Genomic DNA, 18,303 nt, shown 5'->3' with positions numbered 1-18,303 from the left:
GTGTACTCTGACATAAGGTACCGTGTGTACACTGACATAAGGTACCGTGTGTACTCTGACCTAAGGTACCGTGTGTACTCTGACATAAGGTATCGTGTTTATATAGACCTAATGTATCGTTTGTACACGTAAGTTTGCCATTTTATTCAGACGTTTGTTTTGATGTTAAGATTTCATGCCGGGTTTAATTTGAGTCAGATCAAAGGTGTTATTTGCTTCAATATTTATTTTAAATGACAATGCTACAATTTCTAATAATACACTGCATATTCAAAATTTCTTATATCATGGTCAGAATTATGAATCGAGTAATCATTTTCTTTCATTTGGTTAGACATATACATGTTTAGAGATTTTGCAAATGTAGTCCTCCAAAAAATATTCAAAGTATATATTTTCTAAGTTAAAACAGTTCTTCAATTCCATAAATACAAGTTCACGCACAGTTGGAAACGTAAGTCATTCTATGTCTAGGCTCTGTCCTAAACCTTAACATCATTGCACCGTCGAAGCCTCACTTGCCTAGGCTGATGTTAGCATCACAATCGACGACAACCAGATCGGCAATGAGAACCACCCAATCTGTAATAGAAAAGAAATAGTCTCTAAGACAATGCAAAGCATGCATTCTGGAGGATAAAACAAGCAGGTTATGTCACATAAACACTTCAATGACAGTAATGGTTCAACAATGTCAATATGCCCCTTAGCACAAGCCTGTAAACAGTAACAGTGAGTGTAACTCCGTCAACGCCCCCTAGTTCAAGCCTGTAAACAGTAACGGTAAGTGTAACACCGTCCACGCACCCTAGTTCAAGCCTGTAAACAGTAATGGTAAGTGTAACTCCGTCAACGCCCCCTAATTCAAGCCTGTAAACATTAACGGTAAGTGTAACACTGTCAAAGTCCCCTAGTTCAAGCCTGTAAACAGTAACGGTAAGTGTAACACCGTCAACGCCCCCTAGTTCAAGCCTGTAAACAGTAACGGTAAGTGTAACACTGTAGACGCCCCCTAGCACAAGCCTGTAAACAGTAATGATAAGTGTAACACCGTCAACGCCCCCTAGTTCAAGCCTGAAAACAGTAACAGTAAGTGTAACACCGTCAACGCCACCTAGTTCAAGCCTGTAAACAGTAATGGTCAGTGTAAAACCGTCGACGCCCCCTAGTTCAAGCCTGTAAACAGTTATGGTAAGTGTAGCACTGTCGACGCCCCCTGTAAACAGTAATGGTAAGTGTAACACTGTCGACGCCCCCCTGTAAACAGTAATGGCAAGTGTAACACTGTCGAAGCCCTCTAGCACAAGCCTATAAACAGTAATGTTAAGTGTAACACTGTCGACACCCTCTAGCTCAAGCCTGTTAACAGTAATGTTAAGTGTAACACTGTCGACGCCCTCTAGTACAAGCCTGTGAACAGTAATGTTAAGTGTAACACTCTCGACGCCCCCCTGTATACAGTAGTGGAAAGTGTAACACTGTCGACGCCCTCTAGCACAAGCCTGTAAACAGTAATGGTAAGTGTAATACTGTCGACGCCCCCTAGCACAAGCCTGTAAACAGTAATGGTAAATGTAACACTGTCGACGGCCCCTAGTACAAGCCTGTAAACAGTAATGGTAAGTGTAACACTGTCGACGCCCTCTAGCACAAGCCTGTACACAGTAATGGTAAGTGTAACACTGTCGACGCCCTCTAACACAAGCCTGTAAACAGTAATAGTAATTGTAACACTGTCTACGCCCCTATCACAAGTCTGTAAACAGTAATGGTAAGTGTAACACCGTCCACTCCCCCTAGCACAAGCCTATAAACAGTAATGTTAAGTGAAACACCGCCAAAGCCCCCTAACACAAGTCTGTAAACAGTAATGGTAAGTGTGACACTGTCGACGCCCCCTAACACAAGTCTGTAAACAGTAATGGTAAGTGTAAAACTGTCGACGCCCCCCTGTAAACAGTAATGGTAAGTGTAACACCCTCCACGCCCCCTAGCACAAGTCTGTAAACAGTAATGGTAAGTGTAACACCGTCCACGCCCCCTAACACAAACCTGTGAACAGAAATGGTAAGTGTAACACTGTCCACGCCCCCTAACACAAGTCTGTAAACAGTATTGGTAAGTGTAACACTGTCGACGCCCCCAAGTACAAGCCTGTAAACAGTTATGGTAAGTGTAACACTGTCGACGCCCCCTAACACAAGCCTTTAAACAGTAATGGTAAGTGTAACACTGTCGACGCCCCCTAGTACAAGCCTGTAAACAGTAATGGCAAGTGTAACACTGTCGACGCCCCCTGTAAACAGTAATGGTAAGTGTAACACTGTCGACGCCCCCTGTAAACAGTAATGGTAAGTGTTACACTTTCGAGGCTCCCCTGTAAACGGTAATGGTAGGTGTAACACTGTCGACGCCCTCCAGCTCAAGCCTTAAACAGTAATGGTCAATAAAACACTGTCGACGCCCTCTAGCACAAGCCTGTAAACAGTAATGGTAAGTGTAACACTGTCGACGCCCTCTAGCACAAGCCTGTAAACAGTAACGATAAGTGTAACACTGTGGTCGCCCTCTGTAAACAGTAATGGCAAGTGTAACACTGTCGACGCCTTCTAGCACACGCCTGTAAACAGTAATGGTATGTATAACACTGTCGACGCCCCCTGTTAACAGTTATGGTAAGTGTAACACTGTCGACGCCCCCTAGCACATGCTTCTAAACAGCAATGGTAAGTGTAACACTGTAGACGCCCTATTGCACAAGCCTTTAACAGTAACAGTAAGTGTAACACTGTCGACGCCCCCCTGTAAACAGTAATGGTAAGTGTAACACTGTCGACGCCCCCTGTAAACAGTAATGGTAAGTGTAACACCGTCGACGCCCTCCAGCTCAAGCCTTAAACAGTAATGGTCAGTAAAACACTGTCGACGCCCTCTAGCACAAGCCTGTAAACAGTAATGGTAAGTGTAACACTGTCGACGCCCTCTAGCACAGGCCTGTAAACAGTAACAGTAAGTGTTACACTGTCGAAGCCCCCCTGTAAACAGTAATGGTAAGTGTAACACTGTCGACGCCCTCTAGCACAAGCCTGTAAACTGTAATGGTAAGTGTAACACTGTCGACGCCCTCTAGCACAAGCCTGTAAACAGTAACGGTAAGTGTAACACTGTCGAGGCCCCCCTGTAAACAGTAATGGTAAGTGTAACACTGTCGACGCCCTCTAGCACAAGCCTGTTAACAGTAATGGTAAGTGTAACACTGTCGACGCCCTCTAGCACAAGCCTGTAAACAATAATGGTAAGTGTAACACTGTCGACGCCCCCTGTTAACAGTAATGGGAAGTGTAACACTGTCCACGCCCCCTAACACAAGCTTGTAAACAGTAATGGTAAGTGTAACACTGTAGAAGCCCTATTGCACAAGCCTGTGAACAGTATTGGTAAGTGTAACACTGTCGATGCCCTCTAGCATAAGCCTGTATACAGATATGGTAAGTGTAACACTGTCGACGCCCCATAGCACAAGCCTGTAAACAGCAATGGTAAGTGTAACACTGTCGACGCCCCCTAGCACAAGCCTGTAAACAGTAATGGTAAGTGTAACACTGTCGACGCCCCCTAGCACAAGCCTGTAAACAGTAATGGTAAGTGTAACACTGTCGACGCCCCCTAGCACAAGCCTGTAAACAGTAATGGTAAGTGTAACACTGTCGACGCCCCCTAGCACAAGCCTGTAAACAGTAATGGTAAGTGTAACACTGTCGACGCCCCCTAGCACAAGCCTGTAAACAGTAATGGTAAGTGTAACACTGTCAACGCTCCCTAGCACAAGCCTGTAAACAGTAATGGTAAGTGTAACACTGTCGAAGCCCCCTAGCACAAGCCTGTAAACAGTTATGGTAAGTGTAACACTGTCGACGCCCCATAGCACAAGCCTGTAAACAGTAATGGTAAGTGTAACACTGTCGACGCCCCCTAGCACAAGCCTGTAAACAGTAATGGTAAGTGTAACACTGTCAGCGCCCCCTAGCACAAGCCTGTAAACAGTAATGGTAAGTGTAACACTGTCGACGCCCCCTAGCACAAGCCTGTAAACAGTAATGGTAAGTGTAACACTGTCGACGCCCCCTAGCACAAGCCTGTAAACAGTAATGGTAAGTGTAACACTGTCGACGCTCCCTAGCACAAGCCTGTAAACAGTAATGGTAAGTGTAACACTGTCGACGCTCCCTAGCATAAGCCTGTAAACAGTAATGGTAAGTGTAACACTGTCGACGCCCCCTAGCACAAGCCTGTAAACAGTTATGGTAAGTGTAACACTGTCGACGCCCCCTAGCACAAGCCTGTAAACAATAATGGTAAGTGTAACGCTGTCGACGCCCTTTAGCACAAGCCTGTAAACGGTAATGGTAAGTGTAACACTGTCGAAGCCCTCTAACACAAACCTGTAAACAGTAATGGTTAGTGTAACACCGTCCACGCCCCCTAACACAAGCCTGTAAACAGTAATGGTAAGTGTAACACTGTCGACGCCCCCCTGTAAACAGTAATGGTAAATGTAACACCGTCCAATGCCCCTAGCACAAGTCTGTAAACAGTAATGGTAAGTGTTACACCGTCCACGCCCCTTAACACAAGCCTGTAAACAGTAATGGTAAGTGTAATACTATCAACGCCCACTGTCAATTTGGTGAATGTTAGTTTAAAAATGATATTTCACTCAAGCTTACGCAACATGATTCGAAATCATCCATACAAACATCTAATAGAACAAAATACTATTTCAATTCAAATCTTAAAATAATCAATATAAAAAAGGGATATTAGGAAACGATTTATAAACTTACCCCCAACATTCTGCTCGATGAATGGCTAATGCATTGCTGTGAAAGCCCTCCGGATAGTGATTTACAACAACAGGGCAGTACTAAAGCTGTTGTGTTCCCACTTTGGTCGCAACAGTATCCCAATTCTAATAAATATAGACTTTTTAAAAAAAGATACGTGCAAAACTTAATTTCGATTAAGTTAATACATAGGTAGTATATAAGCATAGTTTTAATTTTTGGTATTCAACATCTGTATTATTATTAGATATAATCCTTTTAACTCTAGTGTGCACTCATCAGTTAGAACATTCGGTACGAAGGCGCTTACCGCACGGTGTCTGGACGCACATTGTCTCTGCCTGAAAATACCCATTGTACTCTTTACAATATGCAAATTAAAATCATAATTTTACTGCATTCATGGTCTGATAATGTAGCTTGTGATTTGACTTTTCATAATTACATGACATTATTAGCTTTATAGAATGGTAAGTCATAATTGCATTTGAAAGGTTACAAAATATGGATAAATAATAAAGAAATTGACATCATTGTCATATATGGCTTTTATTAACAACTCAGCGTTTTCATTGTTAAGGTCTCAATTTGATGTTAACATTTTGTGGTTTTTGTATGGTTTATTTGCCGGCCAACTAGGGCAGACACCGACCAGTATGCCCCCTTCCACACTAGAGAGCCGCCACTGCATACTAGTGTCGCGTGTTGAAGGCTGCATTTTACACAATGAAGATCATTAAGGATTTTACGATATTTATGTACATGAATTAATATCATATTTCTCATGAAAATACTTTAATTACTAAGGAAACTGTTACAAAAGAATTTTAATATCTTATAGATTTGTGTTTATATGTTAGATAATTAATACGCCTCACCATTAACGCATTGATTGATGATGTCGTTTCCGGACAGTGTGAATTTCGTTTGTTATAACTTTGAATAGTGCGTTAAAACATGCAATGAATCATATCTTGCATAAACGGAAAAAGACTATTACGATAGGGCGCATTTCAGACGACCTGTATCACGAAAGCGACCTTTCATAATATCTCCTATATATTTCTGACTCTTAATATGAAAACGAAATTAGAAAAAAATCTTACCATGGTGAGCGTTTGAACAAATGAGATTACAAAACATATCCATAGGAACAACCTTAAAAACTTTCTTGATGAATTTACGTCGCCCATTTTGCATAAATTCTGGTGTACTAGAATGATAATATTGCGAAATTAAGAAATGATATAATGAATACAATTTCTCTGAGCTATGCCAAATAAAGGGTAAAAGAAACCATCGAATTGCAAACATGTTTGCATCTCACACGAAGGAAGAACGAAACACAAAAGGATGAAACCAAAGATATTTTTTTTAATTATGGTAATTTTATCTTTCTGTCAAAATACCATATATCTTTCTTCTTCGCTGGGTAGTTCAGTCAATAATGTGTATCAAAATGTCAAGGAATGTGATTATTTAGAGATCAATATCTGATAATGCGTATATTAATGTATTATATGGCTTTTTGATTTTGTGATTTTTAAAAAAAAATGGAGCAAGTTTGAGGAACTGCGCAGTTTATTTTCTCATCCTTTGTGTGAATAAACGCTTCGAAAAACAGGAAATAATTTATGTTAACAATAATTATCAGACGAGTATAAACATCTCTTATATAAATTCCGTCACAATTGTAAAGCCTATTGGCGTGAGCGCATGACTAGTGTGAATGGTCCCGCGACAGAATCTTTTGACAATAATATCAGTCTCGCGACAAGTCTCAGTGCAGCATAGAACCATGGCCGTATAAAGTATACGACTAGATCTACGACTGGTACCACAACAATCTAAGACCTATTCACGCTCGTTTTATGTCTGTCATGTACATTTAAGTAAATTTTGGATGCCTGGTAACCAGATTTATTTTTATACGCTTTGAAGGGGTTTGTGCGTATGAACAAAATATGTAAAACGTCTTGTTTACTGTAAAATATTGCAAAATCAAGGGTAGTAATGTCAGGTGCGTCCAGGTTTCCTGTTTCATTGTTTGGGGTGAAAAACGTCCTCGATTCGGTGAGTATTAACACAGTTTTCTATATATTTTAACGGTATTTTTAGAAATGACCTCGTGCAGCAAATGAAGAGCTTGTTTACGATGACCCTTGTTTTACGGTAAAATTATGTGCGTATTAAAATATCTCGTGAAAACAATACACGTTCTTACTAGGCTAACCGACTCACTCAGTGCACTTTATTCTTCAGAAATACGATTTAAAGTCACTGTCTTTTGTGCAAACCTTATCCGATAACCTGTTTGGTCAATTATAGTATTGTTATTGTTTTCCGAGTGCAGGTAGCCAGATTTTGAGATAAATCAGCACATTTTAAGGATATCTTATCTGGTTCATTCTGTTCATTTTTAGAACCCAGGTTCATCCCAAATTTGGTGAATCTATGCCACGTTATAATTATCCCAATTATCAGTCATTTCAACTATTTTAATAACGCACGTGTACTGAATTAGATATATTTAAATTAATGATTGTACAATAGAAGTCGTTGATCATTTCAAATATCTAGGAGTTTTGTTCTCGAAAATAGACATTTGCATTAGCTAAGAAACATGTAACAGAGTAAGCTCGTTAAGTAATGTTTAGTTTGTACAGGAAAATTAGGAATTTATACCTCTCCATTGACTGCCAACTTAAATTGTTTGACCGCACCATTGTACCAATTTTGACATATGGTTGTGAGATCTGGGGCAATGGTGACCTGTCGTGATATTACCATGTTAGGTATGTAGCTTAAATGTTCCAACCGTTTAGGGTGAACCTTTGTAGTAGATACAACACTGGACTGCAATTTTGGCGACGCCGGTTCGAACACGGTCTCCGACTAGATTTTTTTTACATTATGGTATTTTTTTACAATTATGATATCAAAGAGTAAAACATTTTATTAAATAATTGTCCCGGGATTCGTTACAGAACAAAGCTTTTTTGGTGCCAATCTGGTGTACAGTCCCTTTAATAATATACAGTATTACGTCGAGTGTGTGCCATTACATAAAATTGCAGCGAGTGTGTGCCATTACCCAAGATTGCGGCGAGTGTGTGCCATAACACAATATAACACCGAGTGTGTGCCATAACCCAAGACTGCGGCGAGTCTGTGCCTTTACACAATATAACACCGAGTGTGTGCCATTACACAAAATTGCGGCGAGTCTGTGCCTTTACACACTATTACACCGAGTGTGTGCCATTACCCAAGATTGCGGCGAGTTTGTGCCATAACACACTATTACGCGAGTGTGTGCCTTTACACACTATTACACCGAGTGTGTGCCATAACACAATATAACACCGAGTGTGTGCCATAACCCAAGATTGCGGCGAGTGTGTGCCATAACACAATATAACACCGAGTGTGTGCCATTACACAAAATTGCGGCGAGTCTGTGCCTTTACACACTATTACACCGAGTGTGTGCCATTACCCAAGATTGCGGCGAGTGTGTGCCAAAACACACTATTACACCGAGTGTGTGCCATTACACAAAATTGCGGCGAGTCTGTGCCTTTACACAATATTACACCGAGTGTGTGCCATAACCCAAGATTGCGGCGAGTGTGTGCCATTACCCAAGATTGCGGCGAGTGTGTGCCATAACACAAGATTGCGGCGAGTGTGTGCCATAACACAAGATTGCGGCGAGTGTGTGCCATTACCCAAGATTGCGGCGAGTGTGTGCCATAACACACTATTACACCGAGTGTGTGCCATTACCCAAGATTGCGGCGAGTGTGTGCCAAAACACACTATTACACCGAGTGTGTGCCTTTACACACTATTACACCGAGTGTGTGCCATTACCCAAGATTGCGGCGAGTGTGTGCCATAACACAATATTACACCGAGTGTGTGCCATTACCCAAGATTGCGGCGACTGTGTGCCATAACACACTATTACACCGAGTGTGTGCCATTACCAAAGATTGCGGCGAGTGTGTGCCATAACACAATATTACACCGAGTGTGTGCCATTACCCAAGATTGCGGCGAGTGTGTGCCATAACACAATATTACACCGAGTGTGTGCCATTACCCATGACTGCGGCGAGTTTGTGCCATTACACAAAATTGCGGCGACTGTGTGCCATAACACAATATTGCGGCGAGTGTGTGCCATAACACAATATTGCGGCGAGTGTGTGCCATAACACAATATTGCGGCGAGTGTGTGCAATAACACAATATTGCGGCGAGTGTGTGCAATAACACAATATTGCGGCGAGTGTGTGCCATAACACAATATTGCGGCGAGTGTGTGCCATAACACAATATTACACCGAGTGTGTGCCATAACCCAAGACTGCGGCGAGTTTGTGCCATTACACAAGATTGCGGCGAGTGTGTGCCATAACACACAATTACACCGAGTGTGTGCCATTACCCAAGACTGCGGCGAGGTTGTGCCATTACACAAAATAACGTCGAGTGTGTGCCATTACACAAAATTGCAGCGAGTGTGTGCTATAACACAATATTGCGGCGAGTGTGTGCCATAACACAATATTGCGGCGAGTGTGTGCCATAACACAATATTGCGGCGAGTGTGTGCCATAACACAATATTGCGGCGAGTGTGTGCCATTACACTAAATTGCCACGATGTGTGGTATTACACAAAATTATTGCGAGTTTGTGCCATGACACAATATTGTGGCGAGTCTGTGCCATTACTCAAGATTGCGGCGAGTGTGTGCCATTACTCAAGACTGCGGCGAGTCTGTGCCATTACTCAAGATTGCGGTGAGTGTGTTCCATTACTCAAGACTGCGGCGAGTCTGTGCCATGACACAATATTGCGGCGAGTGTGTGCCATTAGTCAAGATTGCGGCGAGTGTGTGCTAATTACTCAAGATTGCAGCGAGTCTGTGCCATGTCACAATATTACGGTGAGTGTGTGCCATTACACAAATTTGCAACGAGTGTTTGCCATTACACACCCTTATTGCGAGTGTGTGCCATGACACAAGATTGCGGCGATCGTTTGCCATTTCACACAAGTACGGCGAGTTTTGGGCTAGTGGGCTTTTCACTGTAATAAAGGTAAAGCCGAGTCATAGTTTACTTATTTTACAACCGTCACATGTGGCTTGTATTGGCAATATGACACGGCGGCCATTTCTTTATCCAATCAAAAAAATCAGAAAATTGCATTTGGTGTCCAGTCGACCAAATTAACAATTTACAATATCTGTTATTTCCTTTAACATGTCTATTTTAAATCTTTATTAAATCCTCTTAAAAACCAATCTTGTCATTTACAGACAAAGCGGTGCCATTGTCAGGATACGTGTTCTAATTAGGAGGCACGTTTCCAGAACAATAGCTGTAATTGCAGCCTATGCAATCTTGAAATATATTTTCACGAACAGGCCGTCTAGAACTATTTATAATATAAAATAAATGATGTGAATTGATTCGCATCACTTTATGTCTTTCAAATCGTTTGATGTGGGACTCATGTGGTAATGTGGTGAAAGCATTTGACTCATCTAGTTTCACTATCGTTAGACAACCGATACAGTATATTAATGTCAATGCAAGTCAGTTAGATGACCTAAAGTAATTTTGCTTCGCCGACTCCGAACATTCTGAATCATTAAGATTTTACTTCATGTTCAACTATTTCATAAAGGGAAACTCGCGCGTAGATATCTGCATGTGCTTGTGGACCTTGGACGTACATGACCTGTTCCATCTGTTCGAGTGTCAAGGGTTACCAATCTTGGTTTACCTTAAACGTAATTAGGTCACCGGTTTTCAGCGTCGGCACCTTCCTGCGAAACACTATATTTTATATACATTGTATGTACATGCAGGGTTTTTGCTGCACGTATTTCTGCGCATGCGCACCTCATGAAGGTCACGGATCGGTTCAGTTCGAGTTCTAGGTCACCGGTCAGCATCCGCGCCTACCCGAGAAACCCTATGTATAGGTTCGTCGGGGGTTTTGATGCGCTCGTGTATGCCCAAGCGCGTTCCAAATAAATGATTGGTATCAAATAAATATTAAATAACTGATAGACTGAAATTATTGCAACGTTTACGATGAAGGGTATATCGCTTGTATAAGACAGACGTACTTGTATTGAAGTTGTTGTCCTATATTAACTGGAAGAAAAGAAGCACACGTTGTCACTATGGTGCTAACACCTCGTAGAACTGATATGTTTTGGATCAGTTCCACCAGAGTTATTGCCCTTTTAATAGTGACCAATTTCATTAAATCATATTGTGACGTTCACTTTATTCCATTACGTTTAAATCACATCGTGACGCTCACTTTATTCCAGTATGTTAAAAACATCTCGTGACGCTCACTTCATTACATAGCGTAACGTCGTAAAGCGTGAATTTGGGATCTATTTTAATGAGATTGACGAGTGACAAACATGTACTTGAATGTGTCTTTTTGAAGTGACAGCTATTTTATGGCTGTAGGCTAATATTCATCAATATAAAGCAGTTAATTTAAGTAAGATGTAATCCATGAAAACACATTAAAACAACACATATTAATGATGTATCATCATGATCCAATTGTAAGCTTATAACAGCGAATCGCAACTTTCAACCAATTCACAATTTCTGATTTTAATGCATTACTCTTTGTGAACAGGTTTAGTTGGTTTTCAAATTTGAATTCTTCGGCCAGGCATCAACGCCAGTAAGCTCGGAGTCGTGAAAGGAAATCGTAGTTTTCTCTAGATGAGGAGATAGGTTGTCATCATTTTACCATTTTCTTTTACATCTTCTCGGTCTTGTGTTTCTATTAAATCCTTATTATTATTTACTCGGTTGTGTGCGAAACATCTAAATTTAGGCGGTAATATCCTTAACTGATTACTATTGATATGAAGTAAAATTGAAAATCGCAAAAAAAAACTTTCGTTACATGTGCACAGGTGAATTCAAGCTCATTTTACAACTGTTTTAAATTAACTTGTAACGTATAAATCATATATTCGCATTAAGCAGGGAACAGTGAGTCGGGAGTTTGAATACAATTGGGAATCAAAGTGCTGAAAGCACTGATGGACTATGGCTTCATTCAGGGGAATGCTGACAACCATGTTCTAAGCATTGAAAAAATCGGCTCACATCACAAGGGGTCACTGTTTAATGGGCTAGCTTAAACATTAGACTAAAACTGCTTGCAAGCTGCAAAGGAAATTTGAAAAATCTAGTTAAGTGTGTGTAGAGTGAGGGGGGTGAGGGGGGGGGGGGGGGGGCTTAAGCGTTAAATCAGATAAAGTCATAGTTCTTTTGAATTTCTCAAAGTCGTTAAATCAGACTTGTACAAATTAATTTACGTGGTTGGCACACATACTTCTTTAATTTGATCAATTCCTTTTATATCAAAGGACTATTATTTGCAGTTTCAGAGAAGATTTTCAATGATGTAATTATATACTATATAGAAAACCTGTCACCTCTTTTTCAGGGGAGTTTTAAACCACAGGGCCATACTTTGAAAAATCTTTGTAAAAGACATCTACATTGTACACCTATGTCAGACTGCATACACAATGCTATTAGGAAGTAGTTTTTATTTAAAAAGTGAAGAATTATTTTCTCCCTCTTAATGTGTGCTTGGTATTCAATTCATATAACATGTTACCATGATAACTCAGTGCTGTTGATAAATATAAGGCACTGCCTTCTGTCTAATGCTATTCATATAATTCATATAACTGCTGCAGACTTTTGTACATAGAAAAGCAAGTGGAGTAGATTAAGATGAGATGAATATCGTTTTTAAAGTATGAAATATTGAAATGTCTTTTAAATACTTTGACCATCAAATTTCATTACATGGTGTCAGCAGTTCATCACACTGCTAGTGAGAATGGAATACCAAACATAATTTTATTCTTTATTTTATACCCATCATCAATCCACATGCAATACATATCACAAAATACTTTAACCCATATTCCGCTCCAGTGCAATACGGCCATATACCACTCTTGTGACGTCACGTCATAACAAGTATGTTGCGCAATATTAAATTGACGTCATTAAACCAATGAGTGCATCCTTAAAATGAAATTTATTACGCAAAGATGTGGCTTCTAAGTCATCTAATCAGTAATGTATATAATAAAAGGGTTATTAGTACTGCGTTTTGATCCGGATATGGCGGAATGTCATATTTGATTCTGGTAGTTTTTTGTAGATTTTGATTTTACTCGGCTTGTGCCTTGTGGTGTCCGAATCTGCAAAAATCTACTTGAGTCGAATACAACCTCCTGGATCAAAACGCAGTACTTATAACCCTATTATGTACAAAACCTGTTACCCCGTGGACAGAGCATCTTTAACCCACAGGGCCATTGTAACTTTGAACAATCATTGTAAAAGACAACTACATACATGCACAAGATGCTTAAGGAAGTAGTTTGGAAAAATTTAGAATTATTTTCTCCGTCTGCATAAGATAACTCAATAAATGCAGCAGTTGGCAGTTCTTATATTGTCCTCTGTCACTGTCCTGATAGCTCCCTATCTCAATAGATGCAAAAGGTTGTAGGTTCATGATTCTCATGGTCCAATATGTCATACAGAAAGAAGATGTTGAATGTAGAATCAAGAAGCTTTCTTTTCAGGCACTCCAAATTGAATAGTACTGTAACATTTGGAGTGCCAAGAATGTGTTGGATTCCTAGGCAACAGGTATCAGGTGTTGCAGTTCATTTGGCAAATACTTTTCACCCGTCCTTGTAAATCTAAAAAAGCTTTCATTTCGCAAAAGTAGTTCATATAACTAAATTAAAGTTGCTAAATCAGAGTTTGAATAATTCTGAAAACTAGATGTGCCTTTAATTGCAGCAATTTGAACTCCAACTCATAATGTCAATTAAGCTGGTTATGCAATACTGCAGTTCCTTGGTGTTGGGATTGCTTTATTTACTTGAATAAACAAACAGTTCTTGTGTTGGAAAGTACAATGCATTAACATGCATTTTTCTTGCCCTGACTCCATCCAATCCTTAAATCTTAGATCAACATGTACTTGGGGCTATGTGTAATATCAATGGTATGACATATGCCTTAAGTATTGTGTGTACACTGACCTTAGGTATCGTATGTACATTGATCTAAGGTATCGTGTGTACATTGACCTAAGGTATCGTATGTACACTGACCTAATGTATCGTATGTACATTGACCTAGGGTATCGTATGTACATTGACCTAAGGTATCGTTTGTACACTGACCTAATGTATCGTGTGTACATTGACCTAAGGTATCGTGTGTACATTTACCTAAGTTATCGTATGTACATTTACCTAAGGTATCGTATGTACATTGACCTAAGGTATCGTTTGTACACTGACCTAATGTATCGTGTGTACATTGACCTAAGGTATCGTGTGTACATTTACCTAAGTTATCGTATGTACATTTACCTAAGTTACCGTATGTACATTTACCTAAGTTATCGTATGTACATTTACCTAAGTTATCGTGTGTACTCTGACATAGGGTATCGTGTGTACATTTACCTAAGTTATCGTGTGTACATTGACCTAATGTATCGTGTGTACATTGACCTCAGGTATCGTGTGTACATTTACCTAAGTTATCGTGTGTACATTTACCTAAGTTATCGTATGTACATTTACCTAAGTTATCGTATGTACATTTACCTAAGTTACCGTATGTACATTTACCTAAGTTATCGTGTGTACTCTGACATAGGGTATCGTGTGTACATTTACCTAAGTTATCGTGTGTACATTTACCTAAGTTATCGTATGTACATTTACCTAAGTTATCGTATGTACTCTGACATAGGGTATCGTGTGTACATTTACCTAAGTTATCGTGTGTACATTTACCTAATGTATCGTATGTACATTTACCTAAGTTATCGTATGTACATTTACCTAAGTTATCGTATGTACATTTACCTAAGTTACCGTATGTACATTTACCTAAGTTATCGTGTGTACTCTGACATAGGGTATCGTGTGTACATTTACCTAAGTTATCGTGTGTACATTTACCTAATGTATCATATGTACATTTACCTAAGTTATCGTATGTACATTTACCTAAGTTATCGTATGTACATTTACCTAAGTTACCGTATGTACATTTACCTAAGTTATCGTGTGTACATTGACCTAAGGTATCGTGTGTACATTGACCTAAGGTATCGTATGTACACTGACCTAAGGTACCATATGAACACTGACCTAATGTATCGTATGTACATTGACCTAAGGTATCGTATGTACATTGACCTAAGGTATCGTATGTACATTGACCTAAGGTATCGTATGTACACTGACCTAATGTACCGTGTGTACATTGACCTAAGGTATCGTGTGTACATTGACCTAAGGTATCGTATGTACACTGACCTAATGTACCGTGTGTACATTGACCTAAGGTATCGTGTGTACATTTACCTAAGTTATCGTATGTACATTGACCTAAGGTATCGTATGTACATTGACCTAAGGTATCGTATGTACACTGACCTAATGTACCGTGTGTACATTGACCTAAGGTATCGTGTGTACATTTACTTAAGGTATCGTGTGTACATTTACCTAAGTTATCGTATGTACATTTACCTAAGTTATCGTATGTGCATTTACCTAAGTTATCGTATGTACATTTACCTAAGTTACCGTATGTACATTTACCTAAGTTATCGTGTGTACTCTGACATAGGGTATCGTGTGTACATTTACCTAAGTTATCGTGTGTACATTGACCTAATGTATCGTGTGTACATTGACCTCAGGTATCGTGTGTACATTTACCTAAGTTATCGTATGTACATTTACCTAAGTTATCGTGTGTACATTGACCTAAGTTATCGTGTGTACATTGACCTAAGGTATCGTGTGTACACTGACCTTAGGTATCGTGTGTACACTGACCTAATGTATCGTATGTACATTGACCTAGGGTATCGTGTGTACATTTACTTAAGGTATCGTGTGTACATTTACCTAAGTTATCGTATGTACATTTACCTAAGTTATCGTATGTGCATTTACCTAAGTTATCGTATGTACATTTACCTAAGTTACCGTATGTACATTTACCTAAGTTATCGTGTGTACTCTGACATAGGGTATCGTGTGTACATTTACCTAAGTTATCGTGTGTACATTTACCTAAGTTATCGTATGTACATTTACCTAAGTTATCGTGTGTATTCTGACATAGGGTATCGTGTGTACATTTACCTAAGTTATCGTGTGTACATTTACCTAAGTTATCGTGTGTACATTTACCTAAGTTACCGTATGTACAATTACCTAAGTTACCGTATGTACATTTACCTAAGTTATCGTGTGTACTCTGACATAGGGTATCGTGTGTACATTGACCTAAGGTATCGTATGTACACTGACCTAATGTATCGTATGTACATTTACCTAAGTTATCGTATGTACATTTACCTAAGTTACCGTATGTACATTTACCTAAGTTATCGTGTGTACTCTGACATAGGGTATCGTGTGTACATTTACCTAAGTTATCGTGTGTACATTTACCTAATGTATCGTATGTACATTTACCTAAGTTATCGTATGTACATTTACCTAAGTTACCGTATGTACATTTACCTAAGTTATCGTGTGTACTCTGACATAGGGTATCGTGTGTACATTTACATAAGTTATCGTGTGTACATTTACCTAAGTTATCGTATGTACATTTACCTAAGTTATCGTATGTACATTGACCTAAGGTATCGTTTGTACATTGACCTAAGGTATCGTATGTACACTGACCTAATGTATCGTATGTACATTGACCTAGGGTATCGTGTGTACATTTACCTAAGGTATCGTATGTACACTGACCTAATGTATCGTGTGTACATTGACCTAAGGTATCGTATGTACATTGACCTAAGGTATCGTATGTACACTGACCTAATGTATCGTGTGTACATTGACCTAAGGTATCGTGTGTACATTTACTTAAGGTATCGTGTGTACATTTACCTAAGTTATCGTATGTACATTTACCTAAGTTATCGTATGTGCATTTACTTAAGTTATCGTATGTACATTTAAAAAGGTTACAAAATATGGATAAATAATAAAGAAATTGGCATCATTGTCATATGGCTTTTATTAACAACTCAGCGTTTTCATTGTCAAGGTATCAATTTGTTAACATTTTGTGTTTTTAATGGTTTATTTGCCGGCCAACTGGGGTGGGCACCGACCCGTGTGCCCCCACCCACCCCCACTTGAGCCGCCACTGCATGCTAGTGCCGTTAAAGGCTGCCTTTTACACACTTATGATGATTTAGGATTTTACGATATATATATGTACATGAATTAATATAATATTTCTCAGGAACATACTGTAATTACTAAGGAAACTGTTACAAAAGAATTTTAATATGTTACTGAGTTGTGTTCATATTTTAGATAATTAATACGCCTCACCTTTAATGCGGTCATTTCCGGACAGTGTGAATTTCGTTTGTTTTAACTTTGAATAGTGCGTTAAAACATGTAATTAATCATATCTTGCATAAACGGAAAAATACTATTACGATAGGGCGCATTTCAGACGACCTGTATCATGTCCACAGGACCAGAATGCGACCTATCATAATATCTCCCATATATTTCTGACTCTTTACATGAAAATGAAATTAGAAAAACAACTTACCATGGTGACCGTTTGAAGAAATGAGATTACAATACATATCCATAGGAACAACCTTAAAAACCTTCTTGCTGAATTTACGTCGCCCATTTTGAATAAATTCTGCTGTACTAGAATGATACTATTGTGAAATTTAGAAGTGGTATAATGAATACAATTTCTCTGAGCTATGCCATATAAAGGGGAAAGGAAGCTATCTAATAGCAAATCTGTTTGCATCCCACACGAAGGAGGAACGAAACCCAAAAGCATGAAACCAAAGATGATTTTTTTTTAATTATAGTAATTTCATTCGTCTGTCAAAATACCATATAACTTTCTACTTCGCTGGGTTGTTCAGTCAATGATGTTTATCAAGATGTCAAGAAATGTGTAAATTATGTGAGAATGCATATATTACAGTACTATATGGATTTTAATTTTGTGATTTTGGATAAATTTTAGAGCAAGTTTGAGGTACTGCGCAGTTTATTTTCTCCTCCTTTGTGGGAATAAAAGCTTCAAAGAACAGGGAAAAAAATATGCGTACAATAATTTCAGACGAGTATAAACATGCCTTTGTATTGGCGTGCACGCATGACTAGGGTGAATGGTCCCGCGACAGGGTTTCTGCGTATGAACAAAATATGTAAAACGCCTTGTTTACTTTTAAATATTGCAAAATGGGCCATTTTGCTTAAATTTCGTCCTCATAACTAAATAGAGTCCAATTTGGACAACAACATGAT

The 18,303-nt window shown here is 39.1% G+C and overlaps 1 protein-coding gene across 2 annotated transcripts; it reads right to left on the bottom strand.

Annotated features, from left to right (window-relative positions):
- Positions 1-214: 214 nt before the first annotated feature.
- LOC128226767 (uncharacterized) lies at positions 215-17,810 on the bottom strand. Of its 2 annotated transcripts, none has more exons than XR_008259726.1 (4): positions 17,579-17,810; positions 5,155-5,185; positions 4,845-4,969; positions 215-582 (listed from the first exon to the last, which is right to left on the bottom strand). XR_008259726.1 is itself a non-coding variant. In XM_052936813.1 (4 exons), the coding sequence occupies exons 1-4, from the start codon at positions 6,035-6,037 to the stop codon at positions 523-525; spliced, it is 303 nt and encodes a 100-aa protein (XP_052792773.1). In that variant the 5' UTR covers positions 6,038-6,133; the 3' UTR covers positions 215-522. The 2 variants fall into 2 exon arrangements, 1 of the variants encoding a protein (XP_052792773.1); XM_052936813.1 differs by lacking the exon at positions 17,579-17,810 and adding an exon at positions 5,951-6,133.
- Between the last annotated feature and the right edge of the window lie 493 nt (positions 17,811-18,303).

This window comes from Mya arenaria, chromosome 3 (genome assembly GCF_026914265.1).
Source record: "Mya arenaria isolate MELC-2E11 chromosome 3, ASM2691426v1".
NCBI classification, from domain to species: domain Eukaryota; kingdom Metazoa; phylum Mollusca; class Bivalvia; order Myida; family Myidae; genus Mya; species Mya arenaria.
The sequence above is the reverse complement of the archived record's forward strand: the minus strand, read 5'-3'. Positions and strand labels throughout refer to the sequence as shown.